Genomic DNA, 16,998 nt, shown 5'->3' on the forward strand with positions numbered 1-16,998 from the left:
TGGCTCGTGGCCAGTTATGTGAATTAGTTACATCTCCCCTGAAAGTTTTCATTGGTCTGGAGGTTGAGAAAGGGTTTTGTCACTATATTTAGAGGGGGAGATACTATTTCGTTTTTGACTTTTTGTCTGGGCTCCTTTCTGGAAAGTTGGTAGTTATGACTGTGGTCGGGAATTGTTGCCAGTTTTATATGTTTAAGAACTAGCTCAAGAAAAAAGTGATTCGCTATGTTCATCTCATCTCCCTCGTCTGCAAAACGGAGATTTCACCCACGTGGGGACTTACTGTGTAGAAATATTTCAGATATTTTATACACTTAGCCAATCTGCACACAGAGTTCCTCTCAACTGTTGCCTTCGAGATAATCCTACCTGTCTTACCCAGCCATAATGGGAAAGAAATGGTCATTTCATCTTTCTGGAAGAGTGGATTTGGCCTACACGGTTTAAGGATTTTCCTGTATTTCAGCATTTGCTGTGGCTTTTTCGTGGTTGCTGATGGCCCAGATGACACACAGCAGTTGCTCATTAATCATTTCCACATGTGCTAGATCCTAATGGATTGGAATTTTACATAGCTGAACTGTTGCCCAAGCTTTGATAGCCCATTTCCAAAAAGGACTCTAGCAGATGATGTCTATGGGGGAATCCTTTTTCCTTTAGCAAGGAAGCATTAAACTAAGAATTATGCTATTAGATAAGGCTGTAAAGCATCCCCACTTAGCTCTGGCACTGAATAGGGAAAGGGCATGGGACATTAACTTACAGGATTTGTGTTCTGTATCTACATGAGGTCTCCCAGTAATGATGTGTCTGGTTGGGGGGTACTGTCCAATGGGGGCTTTGGGATTACCCCCAATAACTCAACACATGCCCCAGGGCCACACACACACACACACGCACGCACACACGCTCTCTACGTCTCTTTGAGAGTTTGTCTTTTCAATTTTCCTGATGTTGAGGACCTTCTTCGATTCCACCAGACCATCTGTTGCTGTCATTTCAGCTTGGAGTTCAATGGAAAGGAAAAAGAAAGTCAGGCACAGCCCAGTTCTGTTACTCCCCTCATCCTGTACCTTGAACTTCCTTTATCTGTAAAACAAGGGATTGACTTTCTTGGCAGGGATATGATGGGACCCTGTGTTCACAGCGCTGACTGCTGGGCCCATAGTGAAATTTAGAGTAGACTTAGGAGTGCCATTTGTTTCGTACCCCCTCCCTTCTGTTTACATACAAAATTGAAGCATTTGTGAGAATTACCTATTTTTAAAACTCCCATTTCAAAAGTCGGTTTAGTGTTCCAATTTAGGAAAGTTAGGTGTTGGACAATTTGCACTAGTAATAAAGCAGAACTTTATGGATGGGAAAGCTAGCAAGCAAGGAGGAAAATCCAGGGTGACTCTGAAGCTTGGGCTGGGAAACAGGGCAGTGGCAATGCCAATAAAGGATGCAGTCTAGACATAGTGACTTCAGAATGTTTCAGAACATGCCTCTTGGCGATACTGTGAGTTAGTCAGAAACACTAACCCCGGAGCACAGGAGGAATCTAGAAAGGCCCATGCCTGCCCTGAGCACTACTAGGGACCCCTGTTACCGAGGGGAAAGAGAGCAGGGTAGATGGAGGCCTGGGTCGGGGTGGCATCCCCTGGGAGATGGGAGGAGAGAAGAGGTGGGGGCATAGCTGGGTGGTTCAGAGTAAGTTCTAAGAACCCAGTTCAGAAGAGGAGAGCCCAGGAGCAAGAGAAGAGGTAGGCTGAGGTAGGCGTAGGGCCCGGTGGGTGCAGAAGGAGGGTCAGGGAAGGGAGAGAACAGAAGGGGTTCAGCATCTCAGTACACTGAAAAAGGGGGCAGGTATGGCTGCTGTTTCAAAAGGGTTTTCAGGGACAAGAAGAACGAGAGGCCCAGCTTGGTGTTGGTGGCACAAGTGAAGAAAGGTGGCTTTCGCCTTGAGTTTTGGGTGGAGGAGACCTGAATGCATTTTTGGTAAACTAACCCTTAGGAGCACGTTAGTATATGCCAGGTAAACAAAGATACTATCATTATCCCCATTTTATAGGTGAGGAAGCTGAGGCACAGAACTGATGTGAGTTGCCTGAGGTTTCCTGGCTAAGTCAATGCAAGGTTGGGGATGGGGTGGTGGTCTGACTCCCCAGAGAAAGGAACCTGTCATGAGGGTGATGTTCAAAGTGGAGCACCCCACCCCCCAGAAAGAATGTAGGGAAGAAATAATCCATGAGCCAGTTCCTAAAGGGTCTCCTTCCTCAGGAACAACCTCATGTCAACATAAAATTGAACAAAAAGTCAAATTTTAATCAGCTATTTTGCATCTTCTCTAGTTCACAGTGTAGAAGTGTCCCCATAGAAAAGTGTGGCTGTGGCAAATTTGGGGATCTGTGTTCCTGAGAAGCAGGGCCTCCTGGGAGCCAGGATCCTAGGACTTGTGTCACTGCCACTAAGGGCTTTTGTGGCCCTTACTGAGCCTCCATTCCTTCATCAAGATGGGAAGGAAAGGGTGAGCTGGTCTCTAGAAGTCCACTTGGCCATGAACTTTGTCAATTACTTCCTGCCCATCCAGACTGTAAGGTCTCTGAGGACAGGACCTTATCTGATATTTCTGCTTACATATGACACCCAGGAGGAGTTCTATGAGCTTTGAATGGCGGAATCATTTCCTTTTAGGAGCTGGTAAAGACCTTTGTGGGTTGTGTGGCTGTAGAAAGGATTGCTGGAGGTCTTTTCTGCAGATTGGCTGTGTCAGGATGTGGGTGATACGAGCTGGCTTGCCACTCCAGCAGAACGGCCCTGGCCAGGCCCTGGTCGGTCCATCCCTTGGACTGCCTTTCCAGGAGTCCTGCTTGTCCTGGGGGGCAGGTCCTGAGGGGTTCCTCCTAAAGGCTGGGGTGTTGTGTGTACCCCACTTCAGTCAGTTGTGATTCCTTGCCAGATGATGGCGTCCTCAAAATTGTTTCTTATTCGCCTGCATTTCTAGACATCAAGGGCTGAATTTTATCTGTACTGTATGATGTCTCCACTGTCTGCGGCCGGGCCAAAGAGGGCTGGTGTTTTGACCCCGTCCAGGGTCCTGCCCTGGCTTGGCGGGATGGAGTGAATGACCGGGTGGCCTGGACCGGGGCTGAGTGAGCAGTGGGAGGGCAGCAGGCACTGAGGTGTTGTCTTTCTGACCTTTGAAACCCTAGTCTGATGACCGGCTGACTGGCCTTAGCTGTGTTCCTGATGGCAGCTGGCTCCGGGCTCCTATGAAAACATTCATCTGTGTAGCTCAGCCTTGGGAAATTCCAAATCAGAGGATTGTAAGAAATGGCTGTGTTCTCAGCTGGTTTGGGTGGTACAGAAAGAAACTTGCAGGGCAAAATTTAAGCACATTTGTTGGTCAGATGCTCCTGGTGTCACATGACTTCTAAAGTTGGGGTCGCTGGGGGAAGGAGGGCAGTTGCAGTTAAGTGACTGTCAGTAACAACTGAAGATTGGGGCCTTCAGATGACACTTATTAGGCTGTAACAGCTGTGGTTTAGAAATTCCATGCCTTTTAGCACACCCATCCTCTGTTGCGGGTTTTCTTCTCCAAAGCCAGTGCTCAGCAAGCTTGGGGGTGGGTGGGACACAGTGTATTAAATCCAAACGCCACTGTCTGTTGAAATCCGGGGCATGTTGTCCCCACCCCCTGTTCCTTTGGGAGCCCTCTCACATGAAGCCCTTTGCTATCCCTGTGCCCAGGGAGCACCTCATTTCTCAGTTAAACCAGTGCCTGTTGTCCATTAAAGCATAGAAACTGGTCCATGCTTCTTTGCTTTTCCAAAGCAGGGCAGCCATGGGGCCACTGGGAACCATCTGAGACTGAGGGCTGGGAGCCCCTATTTGTGCACAGGGCCGAGAGCTCCCAAGGCCCATCCCCCTCTAGACCACTTGGTTTCCTTGACTTGCAGAAATTAAGATAAATGTGTTTTTCTTGGAAACCAAGTCTCTAACCGCTACTTGCAAATTCCATCAAGAGAAGAGAGAAAGCCGTGTTCACTTCTTCATTGCATTTTGCGTAAATAAACCCTAATCAAAGTCCCTGACTGTTTCATTCAGTAGCAAAAGCTTGAGAAGGTGATGATGTAAAGGCTTCACCATTGCATAAACCTTCTCCCACATACTGCTCCCCCTGCCGGTTGTGATCTGTTAGACTGCTCCTTAGTGGACGGTTTTTGGTGAGTGTACTTAGTGGATAGAGGTGTACAAGCCCGAACCGTGAATTAAAGTTGGTTGTTCCTTTTGACCTTTATGTTTTCCAAAACGTGATTTCTGTAATGCATGTGTGTCGTGCGCATTTGGACTATTAGAACATCTTGGAAAAAAAAAACTTTTTAAGCTATGCAGAAGGAAAGGTATGACTTTTTGTTCCTTTGTAATAATGAATACTGAACAAAACTATTAAAAAATACTTGAGGCCAAACCATAATAAGATAAAAATCTGTTCTGCTTAAGCATAGTCTTCTTACTTGTTGAAGAATATCTGTTTTTTATTTTATTTTTATTTTTTATATTGAGGTATGCAGAATAAAATGCACACATCTTAGTGTACAGCTCAATGCGTTTTGACATGTGGATACACTCAGCCAACCATCACCCAGATCAAGATACCAGACAGTCTCACTGATTTGTTTTACCCCCTTCGCCTATTTTACTCATCCCCACACCTCCCTCCCCTTTGGCAGCCACCAGTCTGTTCACTATGTTTATGAGTCTTCTTCAGTTTTGTTTGTGTGTTTTGTTTTTTAGATTCCGCATATAAGTGAAATCAAACAATACTTGTCATTCTCTGTCCGACTTATTTCACTTAACATATTACCTTCTAGGTCCGTCCAGGTTCTCACAAACAGTAAGATTTCATTCTTTTTTTATGGTTGAATATGATGAATATGTTTTTAATCAGAACAATTAAATATGACTATCAATAAATCATCTTGTTTTCATTTCTTGCCCTGTTTTAAATTGAGATTCCCCTCACCCTTGCCTTAATTCCACTTTTTCTGTCTCCTATTCTGGAATTTCATATTTATGTTTCTCTAGTCTCTGGGGCTACCTTAGAAATGTTAATATGTATGTTAACTCTAATTATTTTTTTACTCAAGTATAGTTAACATACAATCTTATATTAGTTTCAAGTACACAATGCAGTGGTCCAACAGTTACCCACATTATCAAATCCTCTCCCCGACTAGCGCAGTTACTATCCGTCAGCATAGAAAGAAGTTACAAAATCATTGGCTATAATCTGTATGCTATACTACCATCCCTGTGAACAACTTATATTATGACTGAGAATTTTTGTGTCCTTTTATCCCCTTCACCCTCTCTACCCACCCACCCCAGCTCCTCCCCCAGGATAACCACCAGTCACTTCTCAGTGTCTATGAGTCTACTGCTATTTTGTTCATTTTTTTTCATTTTTAGACCCATAAATAAGTGAAATCATATTGTATTTATCTTTCCCCATCTGGCTTATTTGACTTAGTGTGATACCCTTTAGGTCCATCCATGTTGTTACAAATGGCAGAATTTCTTTCTTTTTCATCGCTGAATAGTATTTCATTGTGAATATGTACCACATCTTTTTGATCCATTCATTTGTTGATGGACACCTTGGCTGCCTTCATATCTTGGCTATTGTAAATAATGTGGCAATAAACATAGGGGGTTGGATTTCTTTAAAAAAATTTTTTGTGCATCCATTACAGGCTGTAGGTTTGTGGTTACTGTAAGGTTCATGGATAGTTGCCTAAATATGTAAGAGACTATATTAATTTGATGTTCATGCTATTTCAAATACAATCTAAAAGTACTTTTTAATTCTATATCCTCCACACTTTATGTATTAGATGTCATAATCTGCATTTCTGTGTGTGTATCCCTTGACTGATTTTGTGTACAGTTGGTTTTGTGAGAAGGAAAGAGCATTAGAGATGGCCTCCATAGGAGTCTCCCCAGTTGGGCTGAGACAGGGTTGGGAAAGGTGGGAAAGCCTCCCTCTGCCTGCCAGGCAGCAAAATCTGACCACTGCTGGGCTGAGCAGGTGGGAGGGTGAGCCGGTACACAAAGAAGCACCTTGGGGCTGAGCCACCAGTGAGGGGAATGGAGTGTTTGTGGCTGGTTCCTGCAAGTGTCGTACCAGTTGGGTTGAGGGAGGGCTGGAGAAGAGTTGTCCACCAGCTCTTTCTCCTGTGCAGAGAGTTCTATCCAACCCCTGCTCCTCTAATGCTCTTCCCACTGCTGGTAAGTCTTTCAAACTGCTGCCTCTGTGTTGGATCTCAGAGGGACTGCTGGAGTGTGCCTGTCCTCCCCAACTAGCAGGAGTCTCAGCCTCCCAGAGTGTGACAACTCTCCCTGGCATCTGTCATCCAGTGCCATTAATCACCAAAGTCCAGTGCCATGTGGTCTTGTGTTCTCAGAGAAGATCTCCAGAGCCAGGTGTGGAGAGTTTCTGAGTGCTTATCCCCTCCCTACTCCATTCTTCTCCCTCCTGCTTGGACTAGGATGGAGGTGGGGACAGGGAAGGGCTTTGGTCCTGCTTGATCATGGCTCTTCCTCTTTTCCCTTCTTTGTGTGGTCCTCTCTTCTTTACCAGGTGTAGGAGTCTGTTCTGCAGTCTTCAGGTCATTTTCAGAGCTAGTGTATTTGCTGTAGTTGCTTCCTTACTGTGTACATAGGAGGAGGTTTCTGCCTTGCTTTCCTACTCTGCCATCATTTTTGCCATGCTAACTCTAATGCTGAAATTAATCAACTTAAAACTTTCCCTGGAATCATCTCAAGGCCTTAGTATGCTTTCACTCCAACACCCCTTCCCAATTAATGTGCTGTTTTTTTATGTTGCAGCTGAGTTCTGTTATGATAAAAAAAAATCCTATCTCTTCAAATTAGGTTTTTTTGTTTTTTATGGTCAGCCTATACCCACATGTTTACCGTTTTCTTTATTCCTCTTCCTTCTTGACTAACTTGAGGCTATTTTCCTTTCCCTGATGTGCATCCTTTAGAAATAACTTTAATGAGGTTCTGTTACTAGTAAACTCCCTTAGTTTTTGTTTGTCCAAGAATGTGGGTGACATTTATGTCACTTGGAAGCTACTTCTGCTAGATGGGGGATGAAAGTTATTTTCTTTTCATACTTTAAAAGCATTCTTCCATTGTCTTCTGGCTTCCATAGTTGCAGTGGAGAAGGACAGCTGTCAATCTAATTGACATTCCCTTGGAGGATCTGACTTTCTCTTTTAGTTGCCTTTACAGTCATCTTCTTGTGTTTGTTGACCACAGTGTGTTTATGTGAGGATTTTTTTCTTTTTCCTGCTTTGGAGGTTTGTTGTGATTCCAGAATCTGAAGAGAGGCATCTTTCATTAATTCTGGAAAAATTTCAACCATTATTTCTTCAGCTCTTTCTCTCCATCCTATTTTCCCTTTCTAGAATTTCAATTAGCTTATTACTGGACCTTGTCATTTACCCTTCATCCCTCTTAATCTGCCTTTCATATTTTCTGACTGTGTACCTTTCTGTTCTGCATTCTGGGTAATTTATTCAGATATATTTTCCAGTTCATCAGCTACTTAAGACATTCATTTCTAGAAGTTCTTTCTTTCTCCCTATCATCTTATTGGACAAATAACAAACTCTTGGCCCTATGTCTTTTCTAATTAAATTTCTTTGGACATATTTAATATCCTTATCTTCTACATTAGATATTTCATTATCTGCAGTCCTTGTGGGACCAATTCCATAGTCTGTGCTGACCATGTTGTGGCAGTTTATTTCATCATATGTTCAGTGATTTCTGAAATCAGGTCTGAATGAACCCAGAGTTGGTGCTGTTGACCTCATGCCCAAACCTCACTGCTCATGTGGCCTGATGTTGGGGAGGTCTGATGAGGCGGCATCCTTTTGTGGTTGCTTTTCTGTCTTTCAATACTGGCTCAGTTAAGGGAAATATTTAGTAAAGTAGAATAATGTACATCTTTTTCTGCTGTTGGCAGGTTCATCAGTTTACCCCTTTGTGAAGAGCTAGGATCTTAATAGACTTAGAGGCTGTTTCCAATGCCAGTTTGTAAATCTATCATAAATTGAAAGATACCAGTTGAATTTCATTGAACCAGATGGCAGGGAGAGGTTAAAGTGGAAGATCACCTTGGCCCTTCATCCTGCACATCCACCTAGCAGCAAGCCTTGTCATTTCCACTGCCAACATCTAGCTCAAGCCTGCTCTTTCCTCATCACTGTCACTGCATCATTAGTCTAAGCTGTCATCATCACTTGACTCAACTTACATTGCCTCTGGTTTGGTTTCTACTGCAGTGTGTTCTGAAGCAAGCAGGAAATGCATGCTCCTACTATCACACCCTGTTAGGGACCCTTCAGCAGCCCCCTATTGCATTTTTCTTGAAACCCAAAACCTGGAACATAGCCAAGGTGTGTTACTCTGGCCAACTACCTGCTTCCTGTGACTCCTGCCTGTCTTCCCTTGACCAGCCATGCTACAGGCACACTGGATGACTTTTAGTTCCCAGAACCCCTGGGTTCCCTTCTTCCTCCAGCATGGGCTTCAGTTCCTTCTCTCTGGATGGGCTTATTCTTGAGCCCTTCTGCTTAAAGGTTACTGAGAGAGCCTCTACCTTGTCATCCTGTCTTCTTTCTCCCATCTCCCATTTTGCTTGTCCCTCTGTTCAACTGTTTTTGTTTGTCCACAACCAAACTGTAAGTTCTGTAAGTGCAGAGACCGTTTCTGCCTTTTTATCAGTGTATTGGCCAGTATCTAGTTCATACCCAGCAATATTAGGAAGGATCCTAAATGATGGCCAGGACTGTTTGATGTTATGCATTTTAAAATCTCTTTATAGCAGAAACTTTTTGCAAGCCCTTTCTGTGGAGTTGGTATTGAATGTGACCTGAGTCTGATTAGACCTCTCCCCAGGACCATGGGGTGTCAGGAAGACCTTGGTTTAAGCTGATGTTGTGCTTTGGACAGAGATCCTGGGAGCAGGTATCATAGAAGTCCCAAAGCATTACTATATTATTATTATTTAAAAAAACTGGTAGAAGTTTATTTTTTTCCCTCCAGGACTTAAAGTGGTTTAAGTGACAATGCACAGTCTATCCTCTTTTCACTTCAGCCACCTTCTGGCTGCTGGCACCTTTCTTTGGAGGGTGGCTCAGCTGGACAGTGGTCCGAGGTGGGCATCCTTACTCTGTGATGCGGGTCCTGTGAATCAGTCCTCTACAGGCAGCCTGTTTGGACCACACTAGCCTTGTCACTTATCCCTTTCTGAACTCATACCTCTCTTTCAGCTTCTTACAAGTTTTTGAAAAGTAGATGTTAAACGTTATCAGTATGTGGGCAAGACTTGAATAGGCATTTCCCCAAAGAAGACATACAGATGTCCAGGAAACACATGAAAGATGCTTAACATCACTAATCATCAGGGAAATGCAGATCAAAACTTCACACCCATCCAAAGGCTATTAATCAGAAAGGAAATAACAAGTGTTGGAGAGACTGTGGAGAAACTGGAACCCTTGTGCACTTCTGGTTGGAACGTAAAAGGGTACAACCACTATGGAAAACACTAGGGTGATTCTCAAAAAAATTAAACATAGAATTACCATAGGATCCAGCATTTCTGCTTCTGGATACATACCTGGAAGTAGTGAAAGCAGGAACTCTGGGAAATATTCCCAAATCCACATTCATAGCAGCATTATTCACAGTAGTCCAGAGAAAGAAGCAACTCAAATGTCCATTGATGGGTGAATGGATAAGCAAAACAGCATATATATTATCAAGTGCAATATTATTCAGCCTTGAAAAAGGTATCTTAAGCAGTGCCGTGTTGAGCATTAGCTGCCATATGGTGCTGGAATACAGTGTGTGGTCCTTGACATGATATAATTAGTAAGCAGGGTTGGTGAAGGCTCTGCTGGAAATCTTAAGATTTGAGTTTGAATCCAGCCCCAGTACTAAGTAATTTTCCATTTTTGAACTTCTGTTTCCACATCTGGCCAGTGGGGTTCATGCTTTGTGTACTTTGTTGACTTCAAAGGGTTGATGTAAGTTTCAAACAAGTGATAAACTGGAAAGGTGTAAAAGGGTGATTTTAGTAAGAACTTATCACTGTTTTTCTAACACATTTCCCCCAACTAAAAGTAGTTTAGAACTTTGTTTATCCACAGAATAAACCTTTTTATTTATTTTTTCAATTTAAAACAGCTGATACTAGCCTGGATGCAAATATTTGCATTCCATATGTACTTCATCTATTTTTCAGACATATACAACAGAGTCTGATGCCCTTATGAAAATGTAGCTATCTTGATACATTTCCAGGTATTGGGAAGTCACAATATTTTCCCTAGGTAAATCATTATCTAGGTTGAAGGTGGACCCATGCTTCTCCATCCATTCCCCATGTGGCCATCTGAGCAACGAGTCTAAGTACTTAAACAGTGTGCACAACTTAACCTAACTGGCTATGGTTGTTGCTTGGCACTGGGCTCATCATGCCAGATGGCATCCCGTTTTTTTCTCTTCTTCAGAGGTATTATTATTTGTAGTGTAATAGATGCACATATAGGGATGTGATTTCTGGATAAAAGTTTATAAAGTCCATTAATAGCCCCAATTTTTGGGTAAGTTCTGAGAAATGTTTCTTTGCAATTAATGGGCAAAAGCATTCCAGTGATGAGGAGTTATTCTTGATCTTGTTGTGTGCTGCGTTGTTTAGGGCTCCAGCTCCTCGCTGGACGGTTGCTGCCCCAGGGCATTTTACCACCAACTTCAGGGCTGCTACATGTTGTGGGGGTGTTACTGACATGGGAGTTTGGTATTTTTAAAAGTTCTTGGTCAGTTAAATTAAGGGTACAAAGAGTCAAGCTTTCCAAATTCTCCTGAGCTGCCAAAGCCTTCTTCCTTCTTGGTAAAGGTTAGGCACATAGGGCACCGTAATGATGACCACATGGGATGGGGTGGCTCAAGTTCAGGGCTGAGGAAAGCCTAAGCTTCCTGAAGTTGTCAAAGTGAGGGCCTCGCTTCTGTTACAGTCCATAAGGAAGCAGATATTTGAGATGCTATTTCCTCCTATCTGCCCCAAATAGAGTTTCACGTTTGTCCCCAAATGTGATACCTCTTTGAATGCAAAAGGAACAGTATGTTTCATTCCCACCGTACATCCTGTTGAATGATTCAGGAGGAAAAAAACCAGTTTTATCTTGGTATTATTTGCCGAAAAGCAAGAGGCACCAAAGCTCAGATTAGGAGACCTTCATATTAAAAGCAATTAGGATTATATAAACTTTTGTGTGGGTGGCACATAAAAGTCATCTGCATATTTCACCGTCTTCGACTTGGGACAAGTGATTTATTCTCAGCTAAGGCAATGACAAGTTGCAAGTTGGCCAATACTAAATTTGTGATAACAGAGCAACAGGCTCCCTGTCAATTACCCGGTTGCGAAACCTTGCCCACCACCACCTGCAGACCTTTCACAGCGCTTCCCCCTTTCCCTGACAACTTTGCTCATCTGCTCAAAAAATTCTAACATATTCTACATTCTGTCTTCCAACTTTTTTTTTTTCTTTCAATTCTCAGCTAAAAATATTTTGGCAATCAGATGCTCTTCAAAAACCAACAAAAATATCCAAGTGTGTATGTATGTATTTGCTTCACCTTATGTTCTCTCCTGCTTTCTGTAAAGGATGCTCTGCCGACACCAGGCCCCCTCTCCTGGTGGTCCTGGAGCTCCAAACATTTCCATGTTTGCTGTCTGTCTGAGAATGATGCGCTCTCCCACCCTGGCTATTTTAAAGCACCCTTCGTGAAGATGTGTGTTGTCATCTGTCAGTGTTCCGGGACAAAGGGTCCCTAGTTAAATAAGTTTTGGAAATAAATGTTGGATTAAGCACATTCCATTGCTTCAGGATTTCTAAATGTTCTTATTGCTGAAAGCTTGTTGAACTTCCAGTGGTGAGGGCTGAGACCCCCAGCAAGCCCCCTTTCAAAATATATTGGCTTCTGAAACCCCGTTCCCAGTGGATTTTGTGGGCCGAGTGTTCCACAGGATGCACTTGGGAAAATGCGGGCCTGATATGAAGAAAGTCATAGTGATAGGTGCACAGGCTTGGACTCTTTGATATTAAATAAATGCCAGGCACCACCTTGCCCAACTGCGGATATTTCTCATGATATACAACAGTCCTCTCTCTCTTTTTTGAATTAAATATCATCATACTTCAAGTTAAAAGTACTTCTCCATTTTCAAGCATCCACTGGTGAAAGCATCGGTGGCCCAGGATGAAGTCTGAATTTGCAAATACTGAGTTTTCTTCAAACATACAGCATGAAGACACAAAGCTTTGGGGGTTGGACTGTGTAGCGAAGTGCAATCCCCATTGGAAATCGGGGACCCTGCTGGATTCTGAGCAATTGAGGTGGCTTTTGGAAACCTTCTCCCTTGGATGTGCAGAACACCTGGATTCAGATTCCTGCAGAGACTTCTTGCTTCATGCTTCCCGTCTCCACTCGTGCCCTCTCCTGTCTGGTTACAAACTAGTCTGCATGTTTTCTGCTAAGCCCAGAAGTCACTTAACCTCCATCCCTTGTCAGATTTCTTCTATAGTAAGGATTCTTTTTTATATTACATTCCTTTTAGAAGAAAATTGGTTTGTGAAGAGAAAAACCAGACCCCATATGTGAAAAATAAACCAAAAATAAAAACATTCTCTACTAGAAATACCTATTCTTAGCCATTTTTGAAAAACAAAAATGGGACACTACTTTGTAATTTTGTATCATTAAAATTTTTCCCACAATATCAATGAATAAGAATTGTCTTAGTGTAACTTAAGAATGATGACCCACATTACTAAAAAAAAAAAAAAAAAAGATTATAGCCAGCTTTTCCAATGACACGATGCCATGTAATTCTCGATGGGGAGAGGCTTTCAGTAAAGTTGAAATTTGTAAGAGTGGGGCTAATAAAATTTAAAATGTCTTCATTATTCTTTCTCATCACAATAGCCCCATATGAGAAAAATTACATTCTTTGCTAGAGAAGTTATTCTTTGCTAAAATGAAAGAATTTTCCTAATCTTTGTGGTGAGGTAGTATTTAGAAAGTTCTTTAGGTGATACTGAATTAGTGATTGAGTGCAGAGCATTGACCCTTTACAGATTCTTCATTAATTAGCATTGCTGTTTACATAGGGTGGACAGAAAGTGCTGGGAAAGCCCTTGAGCGTTAGGCCTTCCCCAGCTGAGCAGAGGCTGACCCAGCTGTGGCCGTGGCTAATGGGCAGTGAGTGGGTGGGTGATAGGCAGTGGTCAGGGAGTGTGGTGTGCTGTTCATGCAGCCCTGGGAACTGGAGCTTTTAGTTAAGATCCTGAATAATTTAAGTATTTTCCCTAGAAAAATGCTTTAAGATGTACCCCTTTTTTGGTCTCTGTTTTTGTTTTTCGGGTGGCTACAGCAAACATATGCTTAAAGCGAATTGTTAAATTTGGGGTTTGTTTAGGGATTTCAATTTCTTTACAGTCTGCAATGAATTATCATTTCAACTGTGCGCCTTTTTCATAAAAGTATTTTACATTGTACCGAAAAGATTACATTCTTTTGGCTTGGGAAAAATATTTCCTGTTCAGTTGAAGCCATTAAAGCCTGTTAGCATTTCACATCTGGAAACTCCTGCCCAAGTCTGCCTTCCATCACCAGCGAGGCCAGGCCCAGGCCGGCTTGCAGCGCGTGCGTAAACCGTCCCAGACTTGTTTACTTCCTGGAGGCCCCTGGGCACAGGCCAAAGGCGCCCTTGAGGTTTGGGGTGGGGGCGGGGTGGGGGCGGGGTGGGGGGCTTGCTTCCCCTTGGGGTCTCCTGAATGTGTGTGTGTGTGTGTGTGTGTGTGCACGTGTGCATGTGTTCATTCCTCCAACACCCCGAGCGATCTTCCTCCCCCTCTGCCCTTGGGGAGAGGGGCCTCTCTTTCTCCAGGAAGGCAGGGGCCTCCCTTCCCAGCAGGCACTGGCTGCCCCCTCCTCTCTCTTGCACTCTGCTCTCTCTTACTCTCTTTTTTCCCTACCACCCAGTTTTCCAGAAAGCTAACCCAAACATTTTCTGTATAAGGAAAGCCGCTGGAGCTTTTCTGATGGGGGCATTTCCCCCAGAGGGAAGAGGACTAATTAAAACCAAAAAGTTTGGAGAAGCCAGGCCCCGTCCCCCACCCCACCCCTCTGGCTGCAGAACATTCCTTCTTAGGGTTGTGGGGGTCTGTACCCCGGTGTGGGGCTTTAAAGGGGAACCAGGCGCAGGTGAGTGTTGTTCTGTGACTCTTGAGATATTCATGGCTGCGCTCCTCTAACCTGAGGGTTGATCTCTCCCAGCCTGGGCCCGGCCCCTCCCCAGAGGCAGGCCCCAAGCAGCCCTCACTTCCAGGAGCCAGGCCGTTCCCCAGGCTTCCTGCTGAAAAGACCCGAGGACCCACCTCTGGGCTGGCTAGGCCACAGGGCCTGGGGGAAAAGGGGGTGTGGGTGTCCTGGGGATGCCATTCACTGAGTTCTTTGAGGAGGTCTCAGAGTCCCAGCAGTGTAACCCGCAGGGGAAATGACTTCATGGTGTGCAAAGGGCCAAACACATTCATTGCATTTCTCCTAACCACACTCAACCAGAACCCATGCCAGGCAGCCCTTGGCCGCCACAGGGGAACAGGCAGGGACCCCCGTGCCCCTCCCCTGGCAGCAGCCAGGCCTGTGGGCTGGTGCCTGTTGGTGAGGTGCCCCTTTTCCATCAACCTGAAGACCAGAGTGTCTTCCAAGTGGCCCTGTCACGGACATTTGTCAGGGGCCAAGTTCAGCTCTGAGCTGGCTGATAACCGGCTCCTTCGGCTCTCAACCCTGCTGGAGTGCTCCGAAGGCCCCGCTCTGGACAGCACCTCAACCAAGACAGGGCCAGCAGCACAGAGGAAAAGGGGGGTCGGGTCTTTACTTGCTCACTGAGGGGTGTTCCTGGGGGTGTCTTGAGAAGGGTGGCTGTGGAAGTTGTTTTCATGCAACAGGGGTACAGCCTGCAACAGGTGTACAACCCGGGTCTTTTTAGTTTGTTTTTCTTAATTTATTTCAATGTGCACTGAATCTTTTCATACCTGTGGGAAGCCACTTAACCAACTAGATGAAATGAATAGCAGTTGGAACAGGGAGCTCAGCCGGCCACCCAGCCAAATCTCCTAAGTGCACAGTATGGTGCGGACCATGGCGGGGTCTCAGTGGTGGGGTGGGAGAGGAGAGAAGTTTGCATGCAGTGTGCCCCCAGCAGCTGTCTGCCTTCCTGCATTGGGGGTGGAGTCGGGGAGGCTGCCTCCCCTGCTGATGACTGTGCAAGGCTGACTGTTCAGGTACATGAGGCCCTGCAGAACCAGGAAACAGCAAAGGTCCATCCTAAGCTAAGTTAGGATTTGAATTCAGGACTGGGTGATTCCCAGACCCCTTGCCTTTTGGGGTCATGGGAAGGCTTCTGGCAGTGCTGGTGTTTGAGATGGGCCTTGACGACATCAGGCAGAAGGAGCGGGCGTGGGGGTGCAGGATCATGTTAGGTGCTGTGGAGGAAGGGCACATGGAATGCTAAGGGCCTTTGAGGCTGGGGAGAGTAGACAGACTGTTTTGATGGGGTCGTTAACATAATCTGAGCACTTTACCCAGATTTTGATACCAGACAGACCTTCACAGCCTGATGTTACTGTGGACTAGCCACGCTTGTCTGTAAATGGGAGTTGAGTGGGACTCAGTGATAGACGGGTGTAGCATGCTCAGTATCCTGCAGGCCCTGGAGCCCAGGGAACTGGGCGTTTTTTTAAATTGGTGGCAGGTAGAAAGTGGATGCTGGGGGTGGGGGTGAGGCCAGAGTCCTTGTGAGAAGCAGAGGCCCTAAACTAAGTTGGGCTAAGCATAAGCACCTCTAGGGAGAGGTCGTACAGGTGAGCTTGGTCGTGGTGACAGGTGTGCAGTGGGCTCTGAGGTAGGAGCCAAGGATTCCCGCTCGGATCCTTCCTGCTCCTGAGCTGCGTTTGCTTAAAAGACCCCTTCGGTTCAGGCTGGGGGCCACATCTGATCATTTGTTCACTCTGGCGAGGAGTCTGGACTTCCTTGACTCTGTGTGTGTGTAGGGGACATGCACACACGCACATGCACAAGTGTGTATCTTTCACAGCAGAATATTGGCTGTATAGAGGCACAACCATTTTTAAAGCCAGATCCCAAAGTTCTTTATCAACTCATTCACAGACACTGATGGCCCGTGAATTCTTCATGTCTTTATTTGAAACATTTGTATCAGTGTATTTATAGTTATAATTTTTTGGTATGAATTTTACACTCAAGTACTTTAAGAAAATGGAAGAGTGGGGGAATGTATGTACTCAGTCTTTGCTCCTCTGCATGTACCCGGGACATTTTCCCCAGGTAAAGCCAGGGGCGGGGGGCTGGCCTGTGCCAAGGGGAGGCTTGCTCACCACCACTCTTGACGTGCTCTGTTTTCTGTGAGCCTTTATTCTTGAAGCTCATCAACGGTAGTAAAATTCATCACAGGCAGACTTGGTGGGCTGGAGACCTGAAACTTTTTGTTACTAACATCAGTCTGTTTCCAGAAAAATGGCAGGCAGGAGAAATGGAGATTCTGAGAGAAAGGTGGAAAGCTGATATTCCAGGGGGCATTTATTTGTAGGTTTATCTTTCTTGAGGAGGTGGAGGGAAGAGGGGGAGGAGGACCAGACAGATGCTCAGGGAGCCTCCCCCGATAGGAGGTCCACAGGTGAATCGGAGGTGGGCTCCACAGAAGGGGAGGGGGCGGCAGACCCTCCTCCCGGGGAGGTGCCAGCCAGCGTCTCAGGGGAACACCAGTTGGGGCTTCCAAGCTGAACTGGATGCTATCAATTTGTATGATCATTCAAGGATATTATTTTCCTCTAAAAGTGTGGTGATAAG

At 45.0% G+C, this 16,998-nt stretch overlaps 1 protein-coding gene across 1 annotated transcript in view; it reads left to right on the top strand.

Moving 5' to 3' along the window:
• The first annotated feature begins 2,539 nt into the window (after positions 1 to 2,539).
• FAM169B (Protein) overlaps positions 2,540 to 16,998 on the top strand; it is a 69,146-nt gene continuing 54,687 nt past the window's right edge. Inside the window, exon 1 of the mRNA XM_057494861.1 lies at positions 2,540 to 2,575. Coding sequence (XP_057350844.1) covers positions 2,540 to 2,575 — 36 coding nt within the window. The remainder of the gene's footprint in view (positions 2,576 to 16,998) is intronic.

Source organism: Manis pentadactyla, chromosome 18 (genome assembly GCF_030020395.1).
Source record: "Manis pentadactyla isolate mManPen7 chromosome 18, mManPen7.hap1, whole genome shotgun sequence".
In the NCBI taxonomy this organism is placed as follows: Eukaryota; Metazoa; Chordata; class Mammalia; order Pholidota; family Manidae; genus Manis; species Manis pentadactyla.